The following is a 20,699-nucleotide window of genomic DNA, read 5'->3' as shown; positions in this document are numbered from 1 at the left end:
AGAAAGTGCTTATGTAGCTTGGGTTATCTATGTAACCTTAATATCAATATAACCTAAATCATGACTTCTATCAATATAACCTGAAGCATAGCTTTCTATACATATATAGCCTGAATCATAGCTTTTACTTGTGTAGCCTGAATCATAACTTCTATACCTATAACCTGATGGTTATATAACCTGAATCATAATTTTTGATACCCATATAATCTGATATGAATAACTTTTTTATACAATGTAATGGCTAGTATATAGTAACTAGTTGCTTGTATGCAGAATACAGAAAAAGAGACAGAAAAAAACAAAAACAACTTACCAAGTGTATAGTTTTAGGGATAGATAAGTGTAGTACTAATGAGAAATTGGCAAGCCAAAGCCAATTAGCCACAAAACAAAGAATTTAGGCCAGTTAAGACGAGATGGACCAAAGAGCATCATAACTGCATGTGCCCCGAAGACAAAGTTGAAAAGTTCAAGTGTGAAGAAGACTTTAGAAGCCTTCATCAAAGACCCCCGAAGACCCCCGAATTGGGGAATTGCATGCGCAGTGCAAAGAATTATCTGATAACCATGAGATCATGCTATATAAATTAGTTCCAGCGCATATGTGATGATGCTGTAATGACATAGCAACATTAAGCAAAATTTACTGTATAAATATACCACAGCACTTGACAAAGGTGGGTGAGTTAAGAGGAAAAATCCCCCTCACCACCAGCGCTGCAATAAACAAGTACCTGCTCTATAGATATCGGTCTATGGGGATTTATTTCCACCCTATCTTTAGAGCATCAACAGAAAGAAATTTTATTCCTTCTCTTGGCAGGTGGGTTACCATTTTCCCTATTCCCTCCCCTGTCAGCACTGGTTTTCTCCTTAAAAGGACATGTCCTTAGTTGTTTGCAAAAAAAAATTGCAGAACATCCACACCACAACAGGTTCAGAGGAGGAAAAAGGAAAAAAAAAAAAGGCAGAAAGGTGAAGCCCAAATTTATGGTTTCCTCTACAATTTCAGTTCTTTTATTGGAGATACTGTGATACTGCTTTCCCTTTTCTCTAACAGGATCTCTCCCTGCCACGGGTCACCACAGGAAGGAAAGACAAGTTCCTTCACAAGGGAGAAAATAAAACCTTATTCCTATCCTTCCTCCTTCTTGGCACCATAAAAATTTCAGAAGCCAAAAACTGTCTCACTAAAGCAGCAACAGGTTAGTGACACTCTCCTTGTATAACAGCATCTGACTTAGTTCAGAAGACTAGTTCCAGTAAACTAAAGAAATACTGTACTCCATACTAGAGACAAATTTAACTTTTAAAGCTAATATTGTGCAGGTAATAGTGAAAACGACAGTATTGTTTTTTGAGATGCTATCATTTCCCTTTAGTAGATGCAACCATTCAAGAAAAAGGTAAATTACCAAAAAACCCCCAACAAATCAAAACACCACAACATGCACACCAGAAGGCAGAATGTCAGAACAGAGTCTAAAGCTCACTATTAATGAAAAGGACAAGTCACTCTATCACTTACATGCCTTTACTGTCTAAAGTCATTGACTGAAAATTGAGTATTCAATTTTGAGTCAGCCTTTAATCAAGAGGAAAAGCTAAGGCTGACTAAATGGGAATGTGGTATTTAACTGTTTTTAAGTATACCATAAAGATAACATAGCTTTTAAAAGTTTGCTTAACCACATAGGCCTTTACAGACTTTTCTCTATAAACACAAGAATAATAGTGTTACAGTTTGACTTTTTTTTTTCATTTTATTAGCACAAAATCCTGTAGTAGGTGAAAAGAAAGAGAATATATGCATGTACTTAAAACATGGAAAACTCACTGCACAAATGGAATTCTTTCTTCCTGTTATTTTGCCAATTACTTCTCCTCTTACCTTTAGAATCTGAACTGTGATAGTGGTTGCAAACTACAAAACAATCTTATGAGCCTGCAGCACTTCCTTAAAAAAAGCTCTGCAGTTTCATTAGCAAAAAGGGGCTCAGCCTAGATTTAAGAGAACAGACCTAGAGCACTTGAATTCCAGTTTCCTGCTGTAAAAAAAACATCTACGCAGTATGTGCATACACCCCAGTGTTACTGCAAGTATATTCATTTTTACATAGTTCAATGGAATTTCATTCTATAAGCACAGAAGCAATCCCATGGTTATTTCTGACCACATAAATACACCAGTTGTGGGGATCACTTCAATTAGTTCTTGCAGGAACTTTTATAGTGGGACTTGTGTAGTTGGTCCAATGGCTTTGCAACACCTACACACACATAGGGACAGGTAAAAGGAGGCAAGGTCTTTATGGGCCACTGGCTGGGCTTACTGCACAGCGAGGCTGGTGTACAGTATGACATCTGCAGCACTAATATCAGTAAATTAAAGACTTCAGATATACTGCCGTAGTATGAAGGTCAGCAGAATTCACAAAATCAGAAAAATCACTAGTCAGATTGCACAGCAATAAACAAGAAGGTGTTTGTCATAGTACAGAATCAGTGTACTTTCAAAGTCCAGTACTATTAGTAAATTATGGCACAGTGAACTTAATTGTCATGCACAGATAACACCCTCAGACATTTTGCTAGGAATTGTCTTGATTATCAGTCAGAGAGTGGAGAAAAATCCACCATCAAAAGTCAGTAACTTTGTCATTTCTTTGCTTGGGAATAGCTGAAAGTGGTTGCTTTATTCCAACAGATGGCAGACATTTCAGTTTAGTTAGCCATGCAGCTGTTTCATGAATAGGATTAATCACACAGATTTATGACATCCATTTTTTTGCAAAAGAGAACAGGTAGTTTATTTCTGATTTTAATCCTTCCCTTCCATCAAAGGCGACATACCAAGAAGTGTGGTCTGAAAGCAAAGTATCACAATCTCTTAAAATGGCGCTCCAGGTCAGTTCTCTAAACAAACACATGATCACTAGAACAGAGCTCTATCTTGCATCCACTTAACAAGCACAGAATTCATGAGAAGTATGAGCACACCAGCAAGAACTACTTAATGGAATGATTTGTGAGACTGGCCTCAGCAAGCAAAAAGCCTGAGTGTCACAAGCCTTAATAACACCAATTTTTTTTTTTTTGCGTGACAGGAGGTAAACTTAAGCAAAAGAGGATATTCTACAGATTAATTTTTTTAAAAAATTTAAAAGTTAAGCAAGTGACTATTCAGTGTTTCACACAAAACTCAACTCAATTGTTTGTAAGTTTTGACCAAGCAATCAGTCAAAGACTGTTAAAAGAGGACTCCAAACTGAAAACCTACTGCATTTGCAATATAGCTGATTTCAAACTGGTATTTCTAACTCCACTGGCCTCAAAGTATTTTCACAGTGGTTTCAGTTGCCCAACATGAGTTACTATCTGCTGTTCCACAGTTAGGACCACTCTTCTCCTCTGAAACATACTTCAGGCTTTCAGACTACTCTTCTCTTGTTCCACAAAACTTTGGAGTGAAGAGCTGACAAGTATATCCAAGGTCTTTAGCTTTCCTCTAGACTGCATTCCTAGGTGTGCCATTGTGAGTCACTGCTTTCATATTTGAGGTGCTCGATTGATGGTTGCAGATCCTGTGGGAGGCAACACCTACTTCAAAAACTTCATGAATGGCTTTGCGGAAGCAATGAAAATTGTAGTCTATCAAACCTGTCAAGGAGAGGAAAAACTCTGTTCAGACTGGCATATTTGTGTAAACAGAGCTTCAAAATCAATATAAAATTTAACCAGTTTTGCTACTTATTTAGTATGAGCTTGGACTCAGAAGATTTAACCGAGTTTTACTGATGCTAGTATTTATTTGGACTGTCTCATTTTTTTTGAAAACAAGGTACTCATTTGGAATGCAAGGTGTATATCTATGATCAAACAGTAGGTAAGGGGACCATTACTCCATACTACTGATTCCACTAGAACAGATGGTAGTGACAGAGCTCACATTAGCTACACAAGTCATTTTGGCAGGAGGACAGTGATTAAAGTGATGATCCACAAATTTAAAAATAAGACCTCATTATGTCTATCTCCAAGAAATAAAAAAATTCTTCCCATAAGAAATTACACAAATTGAGTCACTGAAAATCAAACCGACTTGTAAAGTCATATTAATATTTTACAGCTCATAAAAATATTAGATAAAAGCTGTTCAATGGCAGGGAGGTCCTTACCTTTGCGCTCAAAACTCTCTTCTCTAAGAATGCAAACTAATGCCAAAAACTTTGTTACTTCCTTTAAGTACAGGACTGTTGTGTTATTGAGCTTGATAATTGCCATTGACTCTTTATCATAAGCACTTCCAGTGCCATCTTCTTTTAACCTAAAAAAGAACAAGTTAACCCAGGGCATAATCTAAATAGGCATACATACGTGACTTCCGAGACAAATAGCTGTTAAATGCAGTTAGAAGAGTATTACTCATATTGAACATTAAGCAAATGGAGAACCTGCAGTGGAGGTCTTAATACTATCAGTGAGTAAGACCATTATCAGACCTTAAGTTTCTCAGGAAAGCTAGATCTAAGCAGAGCAGAGGCCTTCATCAGATAACTGCTCATCTACGATAGACAGTAAGAGCAAGCTACCAGTGTGCATTCTTTTGATGTCAATGGAGTGACATCTCAGTGAAATTATTTTTGGTAAATGAATACAAAGGCTTCCTTAGTGAGGCTGGGGCAGAGGATGCAACACGGAACAGGACACTTTTTGGTCTTAAGCTAAACCAGCCTGCATTTACAAGAAAAGATGAGCATGCTGTTCTCTATCTTCAAGTGATTAGTGTTAAATTACTATAGAAACAAACAATGTATTACAAGTTAATTCTAAGCACTCCTGAAAAAAACCCCAAACCAAACAGTTATACAGCTGTGGATCAACCCATTAGGAGACAGACCATTAAATGCTGTGGTATTTTCTCAGTAGCAATGCATTTTCCAGGCTACAACCACGGTTCTAAGATAAGTTACCACTTCTCCAGAACCACTTCAAAAATCCAGTGTGAAGTATAATTCTGCTGTAAATTCTGAGATATAAACACTGTATGCATCCCTCATAGAAAGTCAGCAGAAGACGAGTTGACCTCGCGAACATTATTCTGTTCAGACTGCAGCAAGTCTCAAAACAATGTCACCGCAAGTTACACTTACGAGCTATGGCATGCTATTGACCCCAGTCATTTGCAGGTATTTATATACTTGCATCCACCATGCCAAACAAGACACAGCAGTATTCATATTTTATATGAAACACGACTTCTACAAATGTTAGATAGCTGTCTAGGGCCATGAGTGGAGGGAAACAAACCAAGTATAAATGCTGCCAAATCATTTGGATTTGTTTTAGTTACTTACAAAACCAATGTGCTCTAAAGACCAATTGATAGCATTTTGCTGCATGACAAAGCCAGCACCACTTACACAGTTTGCAACCTATTCTACAACTTCTGAAGACTTTTTTTTCCTAAGATTATTCATCACTTACCCATATATACAGGAAACATCTATGACTACATCAATCATGTCACAGCACAACTCGTATGACTGCATGTCCACAGGGGAACTGTCTGTTGCAATGTAGATTTTGCTGACTACATCGAAGAGAAAAGCTTTTTCAATGCCTGAGTTCTTCAGAAAGAGAAAGAATTTGGATGAATTGTTAAAATAACTGAATTTTTTAAATCTCAGGTAGAATTCATACATTTTCACATTCTTAGTAGCAGAAAATGGTTTAAATATAAACAATTTAGAGGCTTAAGACATTCAAGATTTAGAGCATATACTTTATAAATACAATACCCTTGTTGCCATCGTACATATCAACATCACATAGCTGACAAAAATAAAACTGGGGACTCTGTTACAGTTCTTTTTAGTTTATTATTTAACTGATCATTGTTAAGGTTACATTTTACTATGCTTCCAGAATCCATATTCAGCAATTTACCTTTTCTGTGCTTCTATTAACTCCAGCAGAGTCATAACTCACATCCACCTAAGGGATTGGGCTCAGAGACAAGATATTTCATAGTGGTATGCTGACACTTAAATTTTATGCTGGTAGTGTCTTGGCAATTCAATTTCTGTGTGAAGCATTTGCCATGCAGTTTAACCTGCAGAGCAACTAAGTCAGCTTCTGAACTTAAAAATCCATGAAAAGTACCACATTATGAAGTTATGAGTATGGAAAAGCACAATACCATTTGAACTGAGCACTTTGGCAAAGTGCATGTGCTCATACAAAGTTCAGAAGCCTTCTTCTGAAGTTCAAACTACCACATATACACTACTGGCAAAGTTTCTATTCTATTTATGCACCAGACGCATTCCTTACCTCTTCTTCCTACCTAGTCTGAATACCCAGGACAGTGTCCTGAGGACATACAGACAGTCATTCTGGCATCAGGATTACACTCCACATCCTCATGGTACTGAGAGCAAGGTCAATATGCCCTTTATCTACCGGGCCAGGTTATTTTAGTCCTCTACCAAACACAGCAAACAAGCATTATATGGTAGCGTGGGGCGACATGTCTAAGTGTACAGCTCCTCTTGGATATAAATGGTTTTTTCTTTGTTGTCCACATGCCGGCAACAGCCTCATAGACAACTTATATGAGACTGTCTTGTCTCTAGGGTGATATTTTATTTGATTAAAAGTATAGCAGCAACTTTCTATGACACTAATTCCATAAGAAATGCAAACACTAAAAGAGTAAGGGCAAAAGTCTCACAGATCATATGAAATTAGACAGCTAAGTTCAAGGCCAAGTTCATATTATCAAAAAAGTCTCTTGCCAGTACAGCTACATTAGACTACTAAGTGCCTTGCAAAGTAATCAGTAGACCCTGCTGGCAGGAAACTTCTGTATCAGCTGTTATAACCAGGCAAACTACACTTTGTCAATATTTAGAGAAACCCCACAAAGCACACACCAGTACAATTTAGCTGTGGTAAAGAGCTTTTAATACAGAAAACCAAGTCAGCATAGTACACCTACATGAGTGCCACCAAAATCTCTCAAAGGGCAGATCTAGCCAGCAATCTTTAGCAGAAGGAGTTGATTTACCATTCTGCATATTTCACTCAAAGTTCTGTTAGATGAACACTTACTGATATGAAGATATTAAGTAGATTTTCCAGGGTTGGCAGTTGCGGAATGAGCTTCTGTACCACTTTACTGAAGGCTTCAAATATTGAATGGTCATAGATACTGGTCAAATAAAAGCTGAGATGAGGAGAGAGGGCAAAGAGAGAATAAAAAAAAGAAAAAGAAGATTCAAGAGTATTTCAGAATTGCAGTAGAAATGTAAAGTTAGGTTTTCTAACATTCACGCCTGCTATTTTGCCTGGGATGCCTTTATCACAAATATGTCTGGACACTGCACAAAGAATCTAAGTTCTGAGCAGCTGGAGTACACATTAAGCAGATTTTCCCCATCCTCGAGAGATGGGAGACCAAAGATAAAAATTTGAACATTGTTAGAACACACTTAGCCCACAGAATGCTTATCACAAAGGTGTAAAAATACTTGATTAGATTTCTTCAAGTCCCGTTCCTGGCCTTCCACTTTGTTCACACTAACATCAAGAGATACTGGCTCCACAAGAATCAAAAGAACAATAAAACTAGAGAAAAGATAGCTTGTTTTAAAGGTGTCTGTAGAAGATACCTTAAAGTGAGCCAAATCTCAAGTAACAGACTGAGCTTTTAGAACCAATCACACTAAAAAGTCAGTGCAAGTCAGGACTAGAAGACAGAGAGCTTCCCCTTTCTTTTCCCTGCCCCTCCAGCCTACATGTACAAATTTGGCCTGTTACGCTGAATAAGAAAGACTTTGAATTATCACCAAGTATGAATAAATCTGTTGATTGGAATCTGATAAAGTAGCCTGCCTTTTTTTAGTCAGCCTAACAGCTGAGGTTTGTCTATAAATTCAGAGGTGTTATTTTATTAACACAAGTTGGCTCAATATTAAGAAACTACCCAGACCTTGCTCCAGTTCCAGTATTACATCTAAAAGCCTTTAATCTGTATGCATATCAGCAACAGTAGAATCACATATGCCAGAGTCTTTAACTCACCTAAGGTGAAGTTTTTCAAGCCCAGCATCCGTAAGATCATCATTAGCCCTCTGATGAATATCCCTCTGCGTTTCTATTTTATGGTCATCTGATAAACCATCAACTTTATGAATAAAAACTTCAAAGTTCATTTCTGGGTTGACCTTGTAGGCTTTTGAAACTGTAATGTGGAGTCTTGTTAAAGCTTCCATGTAGTCATCCTGTAAATCAGTTTTGGCAGGAATGAATGACAAAGTTTCTGTCTGATAACTATTCCATTCTGCACAAAGACAAAATATTTCAGTGCAAGAATTTCACTTCTGCAACTACACAGAAGTAATATAGGAGAAGAGAATACCTTGACACATCATAAATCCTAGCAGCTTAGATTCTTTATGTCAGTTAAGGTTCATTAGCTCAAGGCTCAGCTACACAAAACTAGACTTCAGAGCAAAAGTGGGTTACACTTCAGCACAAGGCAGCAGTGATCTCCAAGATGGTCCAAATAACCAGGTAAGCGCCCATGGAGCAATTCCTAGGTTTATTAGAAGCTACCAGATACCCAGTAGTACCAATACTAGAAACTGAGGTCAGAAGTGGGCTGTTATTATTTGAACTCCACAGCAGAAAAAAGGGATAATTCAGACCACCTAACCAAGCAGGTTCTCGCTATTACTGCAGAACGTGTAAGTTCAGAGTATGAGTCCTTTTCCTCTCTCCACCAGTAGCATATGTTCCAATCACTTTACCAAAATAAAACCACACACCAAAAGTAAGATTGCCAATACATCTCTTCATACACAGCAAAAGTCTTACAAACCTATCTAAAAATATAAATGACAGGCCTCTCGATCATTCCTTTCACAAAAAAAGCAAAAGTAAAGCTTCCTCGTGATTTATATTTACCTGGGCATCAATAACATATATTAGAGCACCTGTTCCTCTGAAGATCATCTCATAATCAAATGTTGGATCAAAAAAGTCCATCTGTCCAGGAAAATCCCATATCTGGAAGTTCACAAATGAACTGTTGGAAATATCATCCTTGTAGATTTTGTTGGTACTTTCCAAGAACAGAGTCTCATTGGGAGACATTTTGTGAAACACCACCTGTTAAAAGAACACAAATAATAGTCTAGATTTTACCTTATTAGAAGAAATTAGTGAAAGATTTGTGATTGGAATTCTACAAATAGATTTATCCATTCTGAAATAGCTTCCTGCATTAGGTAAGAAAATTACCTACCCCCTAAAAGAACCAAGCAACTGAATACAGTTAAACATTTTCACAAGTCCAAATAACGCTACTGGCTGAAGACACAGACGTCCAAGTTACTCTTTCTTTCCCTGCAAGGCTAGCACAGTGTTTTCAATTCTGTTATATTCAGATCTGGTATAAAGCCAGTTAATGAAATAATTGCAAGCTTTTAAGAACCTTTCCTTTCCAGTCTTAGAAATTCCTAAAGGAAACTTCGCTTTTAGTCCGGTGTCAGGTGTTGTAACACAATATAATCAGATGGTTCCTAAACTACAATAGAAGTGTACAAAAATAACATCTCTGTTTCAGAGATCCGAATAGCTAGGTAGTTTGCCATCTATTAACAATTCCTTTTGAGTAGAGAGTCACAGAATGGGTAAGGCTGGAAGGGACCGTAGTGGGGTCATCTGATCCAACCTCCCTGCTCAAGCAGGGTCATCCCAGAACACGCGACACAGGATTGCATGCAGACGGCTCTTGAGTAGCTCCAGTGAGGGAGACTCCACACCCTCTCGGGATAGCCTGTTCCAGGGCTCAGTCACCCACACAGTAAATTAAATAAATACTTCCTCATATGCAGGTGAAACTTCCTGTGAAAGTTCACTAAAGAAAGGATAAAAGATTTCACACTAGATGGTAAACAGTTTAGCTGCAGGATGACAGCCATACTCACTGCTAGAACTCAAAAAGCCCCACTGGGATTTTAGCCTTTCCTTGTACAGAACTAGCGTGTAACTCCACAGCAAAGCAGCCTTTAGCAAAAGCAGTCAGTGTCAACAGTGAACATTGTGCTAATGTAACTCAACTGGACAATATAAAAGTTACTCCAAACAATGTACTCCAAATAATGCAGTCAAACACTAGGACTGCAAAAATAAAGAAGTTTCATATACAGCACTTGGTAAACCTAAAAACTTCATAATAGGGACTGCAACCTTGATAATTTTGGTTTCTTCAGATGTTTCATACAGTTACAGAAATCATCCATTAGAGACCTGGTGCAGCAAACTGTCAAAAAACTTCCAAGACAAACAGCTCCATACCCAGTACAGTTGATGGATTGTTTAGCGAGGTTCAAACTAATACTTCAGCCTACATTTTTAAGGCCAAGGGAAAGAATTTATTTCCTTGGGGCAAACATCTTAGGAGGCCACGGTCTAAATAAGGTTTTAAACAGCAGGACATTTGTATGGAGAAGTAAGAACAGAATATACATAGCAGCTGTACTGCATTCTTCTGGGTTTGCAGCATAGTTTAAAGCATTCTGAAATCAACATTTCTTTTGGAACTGAGCATCTCCCACAAGAGCAAGCCAGAATTAGTAAATTCAGTTTAAAGCTGATACTCTCTGGGAAGCAACACTGTCACCTCCTTTTTCCTTTTTTCCCAAAGTAGCACATTTCATCAGATTGATGTTCTCCACCAGAACTCTCTCCAGTTTCCTATTATATCAGTACAGTACAGTAAGTCCAGTTATGCAAGTCTGCACAAAAATTTATTTATGAACTGAAGCAATCACTGCATTCCCAAAATCTACCTGCTGCTACTGAAGATTCACAGGTTACAGCAGTACATAAAACCCAACTGTCCTAAGGAAAAAAAGAGTCCCTCCCTAGGGTCGTAGTTTTTTTCTTTTGCAAGAGGTCTCCTGTAAATACTGCTCTCAACAGAAGCATGCAATGATTTATTAATTCATGTTTTTCACAGAAATTTCTAGATAATCACGAAGCCAATACTTTCCCCAGTACAGTGTTTATCTTGCACATACCCCTATTTTCTGGCAAGGGGATCAACAGCTACTGCCCAGATAGAAGGGCTGGGTCTAGTTATGGCCATTTTTGAACTAGAGAGATTTAAGAGCAGGGATGCTGTTAATAAGAAATTTCTTGATATTAGAATTTGCTCAGGCAGCATCACAATGAGCCCCTAGGTATCAGAATCACAGCTTCTAATTCCTAAGCAAGATTAGTAACTGACTGGCAAAAGATAAATTCTATGTCCTCTTATTGCATATTCAACATGACACTATCTCTTTCTTATACGACTACTGGAATAGGCCCTCAAAAGAACTGAAGACTACCAAACCTGGCCATAAAAATGTCCAAAAGCTACATCTGTACAGAGACTTGTAACATCTTAAAATCTATCTGCAATTTGGAGTTCCTGTCTTCCTCTAGCTTTTAGGATGCACTGTTTTCAAGAGTGGATACTACAGTAAGATCTCTAAGAGTCTTCAACAAATACCATTCACATGACTAAAAGGACTTCGAAAAAGGCTTTCAGTGAACGCACTACATTTGCACATACAGTGGGAGCATTTGACCTAAATAATGGGGAATAACTGATAAGGCTACAAAGCAACAACAGTCCAGTCTGCCACTGTATTTCCACATAGCACAATGGAAAAGATTTCTCACTAACAAGAGTCTGAAATCAGCATAGAACTCATTGCTTTACTGCAGTCTATGGATTACCAAGCAGCCTGCATAAGATTGCTAAAAGAAGCAGATTCATACCTGCTATACTGCAAAGTCCAAAAAGGCTTCTCTGCACAAAACCTTTATAGAAATCTCTGTAGGTTTTCACACTTGCATCTGAAGCAAATTTGAGGCCCTTAAGTCTAGAGCTGAGACTCACGCATTTCACTAGTAACATCTTCCCATAAAAGTATCACCTAAAAAGTTCACAAGAGGGACCGCAAACATAAAATTCTCACTGAGGAACAAGGATTGTTCTGAGTGCTACAATTCTACTGAGCTATGTGGCAAATGAAAATAGTCAGTTTTGTCTTATTTTTATTAAGAAACACTAGTGACTTCACAAAGCTACCAACAAACCTAAGGCACTGAAACTGTTGTATTTCCTCCTTGACAAGTGACTCTCGTTTACTCTGTCTAGCAGACTAATGAAAACCAGAGGCTGTCTTTCTGCTCACACAAAAGCAGAAGTCTCTTTCAAAGCATCCAAGGGCAGAACAACAGCTCAAGTCTTCTTCGAAGTGGAAGCACAGCTAAACACCACACACCTGTACCACGTAAGAAAATACCTCATGATAAATTTCACCCCAGTATCTTCACTTTTTACTTCTGAAGCCTTAAAAGTGAAGAAATACAAAGGCTATATAACCTACGCTACACAACCTTCCTCTCTAGGGCAGATGATCAGAGTCCATTCTGGAAAGTAAACGTCTTTAAGCAGGAGGCTCCCGTCGCTCCAACTTCGCCACATGGGCCCACAATAAAAAGGAGAAATTGCCCGAACAGCAGCACAGCAGGGAGTACCAGCTCGGCGCCAGAGAGGCAGCGCGGCAGGCACAGGCGGGGAGCCGCCGGCTGCCCCTCACCTTCTGGATGGAAGACTTCCCGCTGCGCCGCAGCCCCATGAGCAGAATCCGGGGCTTGGAGTCTGCCCCGCCCGCGCCGCCGCCAGGCCCGCCCGCGCCGCCCCCGGGCCCACCGGGCCCTGGGCCTCCCTCCAGCTCCGCCTCCTCCTCCTCCTCCCCGTAGCCGAAGTCCTTGGGGAACGAATCCGCAGCCCCGAAGCTCCCCCCCACCAACGCCGGTTCCTCAGCTGTGCCTGGCCCGCCCGCCCCGCCGAACTGCAGCGCCATGTCCGCCCAAGCCCGCCACCCCACAGCCGCCAGCGCCCGTTCCGGGGCCTCCTTCTGCTCGCCCAACCCAACCCGACACGGCCCAGCCTGTCCCGGATTGGCCGCTGTCAAGCTCCGTGCCGCCGATTGGCTCAGGAAAGCAGCGAGGCAGGATGGCTCCGGTCAGACGACCAGAGTCACCTGACGGCGCTACCGCACGTGAGCGGGAGAGGCGGGGCGCGCACGGCCCTGGTGGAGCGGCGGCACCGGGTACCCAGAGGCGCGCTGCGCGCTCGGTGCAGCCAGCACGCGGCACGCCAGCGCCCTGGCCCTGCTCTGGAGAGAGGCCGCAGGTCCCGCCCCTCCTGCTTCGCTCACAGTGCAAACCCAGCCGTCAGCCGGGACAGGGGAGCTTTCGCAAAGCAAGATTCTTCATTAAATAGTCATTAATTTTCTTCTAGCAGCCCTGGTACAAAACAAACTGAAGTTTTAACACATTTTTTATTTCATCACAATCCTAATTTAAGGTTCACAAGATCCAAGTGCTTTCAGAGGGAAGCAAATACAGTTTTGAAAACTAAGTTTGCATTACTTCCCTGGCAGCTCAAGTCAGGAGTCCATGGCCTGTGATGGGCTCGACTAACACCTGTACCTGCCTTGCTGCTTTCTTTAGCAAGACATGTCAGTCACATTACCCAGAAACAGGTTCAGCTGTATAATACCTTTCCCACAGCATTAACCTCTCCCTACTTCCACATGGTGTAACTTAATGCTAGGGCTATTGTTTATCTTACATTCAAGTGAGCTTTCTTCTGTCCTTTGTTCCAGAGGTTGGGAAATTTTTTTTTTCATTTGGCTTTGGTTTGTTGGTTCAGGGTGGTTTTTTCCTAATGAATGCTTTACAGACTAAGAACAGTATCTTCCCTTCATTTGCCTCTCTTCTGGTGTGTTTAGGTCAATAGATACAATAGTAAGGTAAGCAATTATTACACTCACCGGTCCTTGATTACAATGACTAACCAAAGTTCTGATCCATCCTACCACATTTTCAAGATAGTTTAGCTCCCTTATTTTTAAGATGGGTTTTGCAGACTAACAGCCAATAAATCTAATACATAAGACAACTGCATTTCATCTCCCCCTTCCTTTATTTTTCCTGTCATCAGCTGTCCTTTAAAGTACCTAGTTTTAGAGTAGGAAACAAATGCAGCTCTTTAAAATATTATCACTCTTTTTTTTTTAATAAAGGTCTACTTTGCATTTCAGAAGAGTCATGAAACCAACTCAGGGAAAGGGGAGAGAGAACATAGGCAAAATTAATGATCACAAGTCACATGCCACCCCGCTTGGATTTTATTTTCCCTGTTAGATGAATCAGAAAGCAGAACTCTTCACACTATAGTCTTACATGTGCCACTCTTATTACACAGGATTTTCATTACAAGTAAGAATTTTGTATTATGTTCAGAACTGCACGGGCAATACCTGGATCAATTCCCAAAGCTCAGTCTCTGAAATAGGAGCAGAGGCATGAACTGCATGGGAGGAGTTACACCTTGTGCAAATTAAGGTGTAAGTTCAGTAGGTACTTCATTTCAACATTGTGCTAAATCCATCACTTAACTATACTTGCTTATTTTATACCTCTCTGAGTAGAGAATTACCCTAATCAGCTTCAGCAGAAGTCTCACCTCAGTGCTGAGTACAAACAGAGAAAGTAATTTGAAGGTCCTGTTTTAATTTACAGTTGGTCCATCAGTGTCATGTCATCCCTTTCAGTTAAAAGAAAACAAAAGAAAACAAACAGACAGATCAGCAGTTCAACAGGACCATTGACCATGATGTGAAAATTACACAAAGTTGGCAAGCACAGTTATCTAAAAGTTAATCATAACTGTCATCTTTTCTTAAACACAGAAAGCAAGAACGTTGGCCAGGTATGCTTAACTCAGCAGTTGCCATAGCATCTGCATGCTCATGGTAATGCATTCTTTCTTGAAGATGATGAAGGAACAAAGTAGACAATGCAGAGCTCACACACACACAAAAGACCAATTTCTCAGGAAGCCCTTTATTAAGTCAAGGCATTAAAGGAAAAACTACTCTTATTCACCATGCTTCTCATCTTGAGGTGGTTCATATTGAGCCAGCTGTGGATTTAAAGAAAGCAATTTAGTTAGTTGCAATATTCCATGTAACACTTTATATTAAGAAGTGTAGGAAAATGTGTGGTCTGGACTCGTTCCATTTACTTTGTGCATTTTAACTCACTCATCTTTATGCAAGTCCATTTTCAAGTCAGGCAATAAAGTAACCCTTCTCCCAAAACATCCATTTCTCACACTGTATAACCATGTAGCCATAACAAGGTGGATTTTAAATGCACCTTGAAGCACGTATGTCTTGCCCTTAACTTTATGTTTCTTATTCTAGCAGTATTAAGTACTTCTCATCTTAAATAGCAGTTGATAGTGACTAGTGTCCTATAGGCTTTCACTGAAATATGATTAAATGAAACAGTCAGTCATTCTCATTGCAATAGTATCCAACCCAATGATTTCTTGCAATCATTCTAGCTTCCATTATGCTTTCTGGAGAGTATAGCCTGGGCAACTATGCACTTAAATACAACTTTTACTTGTAAAGTTACTACCAAAGACAGATACGAAGGTGTTCACTTGACCTCAGTGGCACTGAAGGTAAGTTCAAGCTTCAAAAACAGTTCAAGAATAGGGGCATCTCTCAGAAATATGCTGGTTCCGTTTACTCAATTAAGATTCCTCCCCTCTGCAAACTGCAGAGTGGGTTAAAAATAAACAAAGTACATACAAATAAATTAAATTTTAAAAGAATAAAATTAAAAATAAACTAAAATATCGATGTGTTCCTTCCTACCAGCAACAGTAAATCGCAGCGATCACTCTGCTGCTAACAAGAACCACTAAAAACATTTTTTTTTTCATTGTTGTAGATTTTACTACAGCAGATGACTAGTACACAACCCACAGTCACGTTTTCTTTTCCACCAAGGGCCTAACTGTTGACTTCCTGTCCTCCTCCCACCACACACACACACACACACACACAAATATCTGACATTCTGCGTAATAAAGGTAAGGAAAAAGACAGATCTTCAGATGAATGCAACAGTAGTTACCAATAAATGCACAGATAAAGGCACGTATTTTATGTTAGAGGACTGCTACAAGAAAGCTAAATAGTGATGTTCTCCCTGCATCTCTCACACATGTTCTCTCCCTGTGTGAACTTCCACAGCATGTCAGAATGATGGACATTACATCGTAGAGGAAAGAAAGGGAAAAAACAAAACCCACTAATACTGGAAAATATGTAAAGAAGGAGTTATCATTTAAAGAATAAAGAACATAGAAGCACAAATGAACCCATGATAACAGAAAGGCTTACTTTCCTGCACCAAGTTTTGACTTCTTGAAAAGACTTCTTTAAACAAAGGCCCAGATTACTCTGTTCTCATCTTCTACTTACTATCAGTTGCATTTTTAAGTCTGCTAAAACAAGTGGCTGGTCTATTGCTACTCTGCCTAAATTCTGTTCTTTGCCATATTTCCTAGTAAGAAATAACAAATGTAGCTGAGGACTCATAACGGGTAAGGGGGAAGAAGTGGAATTACTAGGACCGCAAGACAGCAGTCTGGGCAAGAAATACAAAGGGATAATGACCAAGAACATATTCTCACAGAACTAAAGCGAGGTGGTTGTCTCCCAGTAAAAAACTCAGGGGTATTCACATGTAATGGCCACCATCCTCTTTCAACAAATGCATGGAAACCTGTGGTGGCACAGAGGCTACTAGCATATTAAGCATCTCACGGGTTTCCTTCTTCAGTGTTGTTAGGAAGCTGATCACACCTCAGAGCTCTCTCAGCCTGCAGACCCATTAAAGAATGGCCCTGCTCTAGCTAGCATTTCAGATTCACTGTTGTTGCAGGTAAGTACCAGGGTCATTTTAGGTAAAAGCACAAATTATTGCTCCACACGGATCTAAGTGCCTGTATAAGATCCTGACATGTGTAAGTCTGTGCCAAGTGACACAAAGTAATACATAATATTCCTCCTTCAATTTGCCTTTTGAAAGCCTTTATAATGGATACATTACCTTACTTGCTTTTCAAAACTGTCCTGAAAGCATGAGCTACATAATATCAGACAACCTAAACATATCCAGACAAGACTGAATGACAACGTATTAGGCTTGGTAATAGACTTTCCCTAAATAAATAAAATCTCTAGTTTAGCAATATTTCATGTTATATTCTATAAGAAGTGTTCCATAACAAATAATAATCTTTACTCCAATGAATTCTATCAGCATGTCTCAGTCATGAGGCTAAACAATGCAACAACATTTATCAGTTACTCTAATGGAAGAAGGTTACTTCTATTCTAAGTATTAAAATATTTTTTTGTTGTATAATATGGAACTATAGAGGAACACCAAGCAGACTTTTACCTTGATTTTCAGTTTTTTATTTTCTTCCATCACAGCTTCATATTTTTCTTTCATCTCTGCCACTTCCAAGCGAAGTGCCTCTATTTCCGGATTCTCAGGAGCTGAAGCTCCCAGATGATGCTTCAGAAAACTGATATTTTGATGTTAAGTATTTCTTGAGTTATATAACCATATTTTAGTTTTAACACCCATGTTGAAGTTAACACTGCAGTACACATGACTAGAATTGCAGTAAACCATTGAGATTACTACAGTGCTTTTCATCCTACGGAAAAAAAGTTACCAAAGTAAGAGAGCTTTTCAAATTCATAGCTATATTCCTTAAAATCAAACAGAAAAAACCAAGATATCAGTACAAATTCTTATGTGTTACTACCCCCTTCTTTTCCTTTCTCTTCTTAAATGCAGAAGTTTTGAAGAATTAAAAGAAATAACGAAAAAAAGAGCAATTCCCAAAAATGGAGGCTACTTAAAAACAGCAAGAAACAAAACATGTTCATTCCCCCCTTCTTCCTGTATTAACAAAAAAAAAAAAAAACCAAAAAAACAACCAAAAACTACAAAAAAAAGGAAGTGTGAAGAAGCAAACTTCAGAACCCATAGCCACTGCAGGTACTCAAATCTAATGCTGCAGGTCTACAACACTCTGTAATGGCCTGTAACTCAGCTTCATAATTGCTGGCATACTGAAATACTCAGTTCTCTTGCATCATGTCAGACTCTGTTAGCTTGTGAAAGGGCAATTATTAGGCAAAATGCATCAATAAAGTCTTATTCTCAATGCAAGGCTTCAAAATGAGCCTATCCAGTTCACTCATGAGTCAGAAGCAGTACTGTGCATGAAGTCTCAATAAATAAATCACAGCAAAGAAAAAGGATACTCCAGTGCACTATCTGGTTTCTCTGGTTCTTCATATAAGGCTACCAACACTGCAAATAGAAAATATTCAATAATTGCAAGAAGCTCATGCAACTCTAAGTTTTTAAAACACATACCAGCAGTCAGAAAGCATACAAGTTGCATTTTTCCATTTAAAAAGATTTTCACCTGTATACTTTTACATAAGCAACAGGCTTGCTGTACAGAAGGGGACAGAGCATTCTACTTAGTAACAGCTAAATAGAGTTTTCTTGATCCCTAACTCCACATAGTCTTTGGCTATTCTAGCACAGAACACAAAATGGCCTGAACAATTTTTATATATGACACATGCACCCTAAAATAGCTTTCATCCATAAGACTGAAATTTTAGCTATATTGTTCATAGAACTTCTACTTAAGCTACATCTTTGAACCACAAGACATCAGCAGTTCTGTAACTTTCAGCATAAGAGCAAACCTCTATTGAACATCCAGTTACAAAACTAACTGGCTACTGTCAGTAGACTAGGTGACACGGATAATCTTTATGGATGGGGGCTCTAATGGCCAAAAACGCCAGATACAAGCAGCAATACCCCAACAACTTAAATAAAACTAGCCGTACACATGGCAACATAACTGGAGACTTCAGTCACATGAATACCCAGAAAGTTCCCAAACATAACCACTCCCTGCTCCTCACAGGGGCAATGTGCCAGTTTCAGATATCTGAACTACTCGCCAAATTGGTTTTAAGCTAAGTACCTCCTAAGTTAAAAGCAAAATTAGGATGCCTCTCTGCTTGGAAGAATTGTTTCACCATCCCATAGGGTGGGATTGGGATTGAAAAATCAAACGGTACTCACACACCAGGCCAAGAGTCTTAGTGCAGCAGCTATTTGCTTGACATCCTAGATCTGCTGCTCCCTCTTTAACAGCATATTTTCAACATTAACAGAATATTAATTTTTTCAATATTAACTGAAATATTGACAGATTTTTGCCACATACTATTGGAAGGTTCTCAAAAAAACTTTAGAAGGATTTCAAAGATGCCAAGTCACATGTGTCAAGTTCAGCATCATCATTTTCCCCAGTCTGATATGGAGTCATTATTCCAGAACTTAGTTTCATTAATTTTAGAAAAAGCACTAAGCTCCACCGAAGAAAGGGTATTAAACAAACAAAGTTTTCTTAAGATAACATTTGTTGTTATTTCGTCTCAAGCATTGACTTCCTCTGTAGAACTCTGGCAGAATAACAGTCCCCAGAACTTAATGAAAAGCATGCATTGAAAGAAAAGAAATTAACCAAAAAGCACGCACTGAAAGAAGCACTTTGGTCAAGGAAGAGAGGTCTCCAATACACCACGTACGGGGAAAGGAACCGCCTTCCTGTTCTACACGCACCTCTGACAATCGACCCCCACACGATGAACGTGCGAGGAATGAACGGTTTGCAGCTCACAGGGCACGTTTCCAGAGGCCCTCTGCCCTCTCCCAGCGTGCACCACCTCGCCGCCCAGCTCGGACTCCATTTCCAGGCCACGCCGCACCAAGTTTTCCAGGCGAGTTCTTCTGCCGGCCGCCTCGCCGACTGAGGAGAAAAAGCGATCGGCGAGGCGAGGCGGGAAGCCAATGGAGAGCGGCAAGGCAGCCCAAGGGACGATCGCAACACTGCCGTGCACGGCGGCAGATGCTCCGCGGGATCGGAACACCCTGAGAGGACCGGCACCGGCCCGCAACGCCCCCGAAGAGCGCCCGCTGGCCCCTCGGGCGGTGCGACGCGAGCCGGAGACTTACCCTTGGTGAGCATGTCCAGCACTCCCGACTTCTCCAAGTACTGGCGGAACTGCTCCCGCTTAGAGTCCGCGGCCTGAGGGAGGACGCCCACACGGTCAGATCGGCGGCGCGCCCCGCCTCGACTGCGGAGGCGGCCCTTTGGCCCAGGCCGGTCCCGCTCTCCGCCGCGGAGGCGGCACGAAGGGCCGAGCCGGTGTCGGTCCGCGGCCTGCCGCTCCGCGCAGCCGGCACAGAGAGCGGCACCGCGCCTACGCCGGCGCGCTCCCCCCTACCTTGTAGTGCGCCATCTAACCCGCACCACGCCTGCCCCAGCCGCGCGCCTGCGCTCTGCGCTTTAACGGCGCGAGCGCTTCCCCTCAGTTACCGGAGCGACGGGGCAGCAGCAACGCCCTCGGCCTCGCCCCGCGCGCGAGACCCCGCGCGCTGCTCTCGCTGTCCTGAGGGCGTCCTCACCGTCCCGCTCGTTGCCCAAGGGGAAGCCGAAGCCGGCGCTGTGCCCCCTTTCTTGCGCGGCTCTGGCCCTTGTCCCGCTCTGCCCTGCTGTCCTGGCCGGGGGCAGAACGGCATTTCAGACTCGACGGTTCCGGATCTCACCTCTGCCTGCAAGGGCTGTGCCGCCCGCTGGC

The 20,699-nt window shown here is 40.7% G+C and overlaps 2 protein-coding genes across 2 annotated transcripts; both read right to left on the bottom strand.

Annotated features, from left to right (window-relative positions):
• Positions 1-206: 206 nt before the first annotated feature.
• Positions 207-12,970, bottom strand: RRAGC (Ras related GTP binding C). Its single transcript, XM_032132112.1, has 7 exons — positions 12,672-12,970; positions 8,977-9,180; positions 8,092-8,291; positions 7,120-7,234; positions 5,491-5,633; positions 4,182-4,330; positions 207-3,663 (listed from the first exon to the last, which is right to left on the bottom strand). The coding sequence occupies exons 1-7, from the start codon at positions 12,936-12,938 to the stop codon at positions 3,512-3,514; spliced, it is 1,230 nt and encodes a 409-aa protein (XP_031988003.1). The 5' UTR covers positions 12,939-12,970; the 3' UTR covers positions 207-3,511.
• An 808-nt stretch (positions 12,971-13,778) lies between these two features.
• Positions 13,779-20,615, bottom strand: MYCBP (MYC binding protein). The gene is made up of 5 exons (XM_032132113.1): positions 20,346-20,615; positions 20,074-20,146; positions 18,291-18,339; positions 17,410-17,539; positions 13,779-15,067 (listed from the first exon to the last, which is right to left on the bottom strand). Exons 1-5 carry the CDS (start codon positions 20,358-20,360, stop codon positions 15,023-15,025), a joined length of 312 nt encoding a protein of 103 aa, XP_031988004.1. The 5' UTR covers positions 20,361-20,615; the 3' UTR covers positions 13,779-15,022.
• Positions 20,616-20,699: the final 84 nt, after the last annotated feature.

The sequence above is a fragment of the Corvus moneduloides genome, chromosome 23 (genome assembly GCF_009650955.1).
Source record: "Corvus moneduloides isolate bCorMon1 chromosome 23, bCorMon1.pri, whole genome shotgun sequence".
Taxonomy (NCBI): Eukaryota; Metazoa; Chordata; class Aves; order Passeriformes; family Corvidae; genus Corvus; species Corvus moneduloides.
This window is presented reverse-complemented; position numbering and strand designations above follow the sequence as displayed.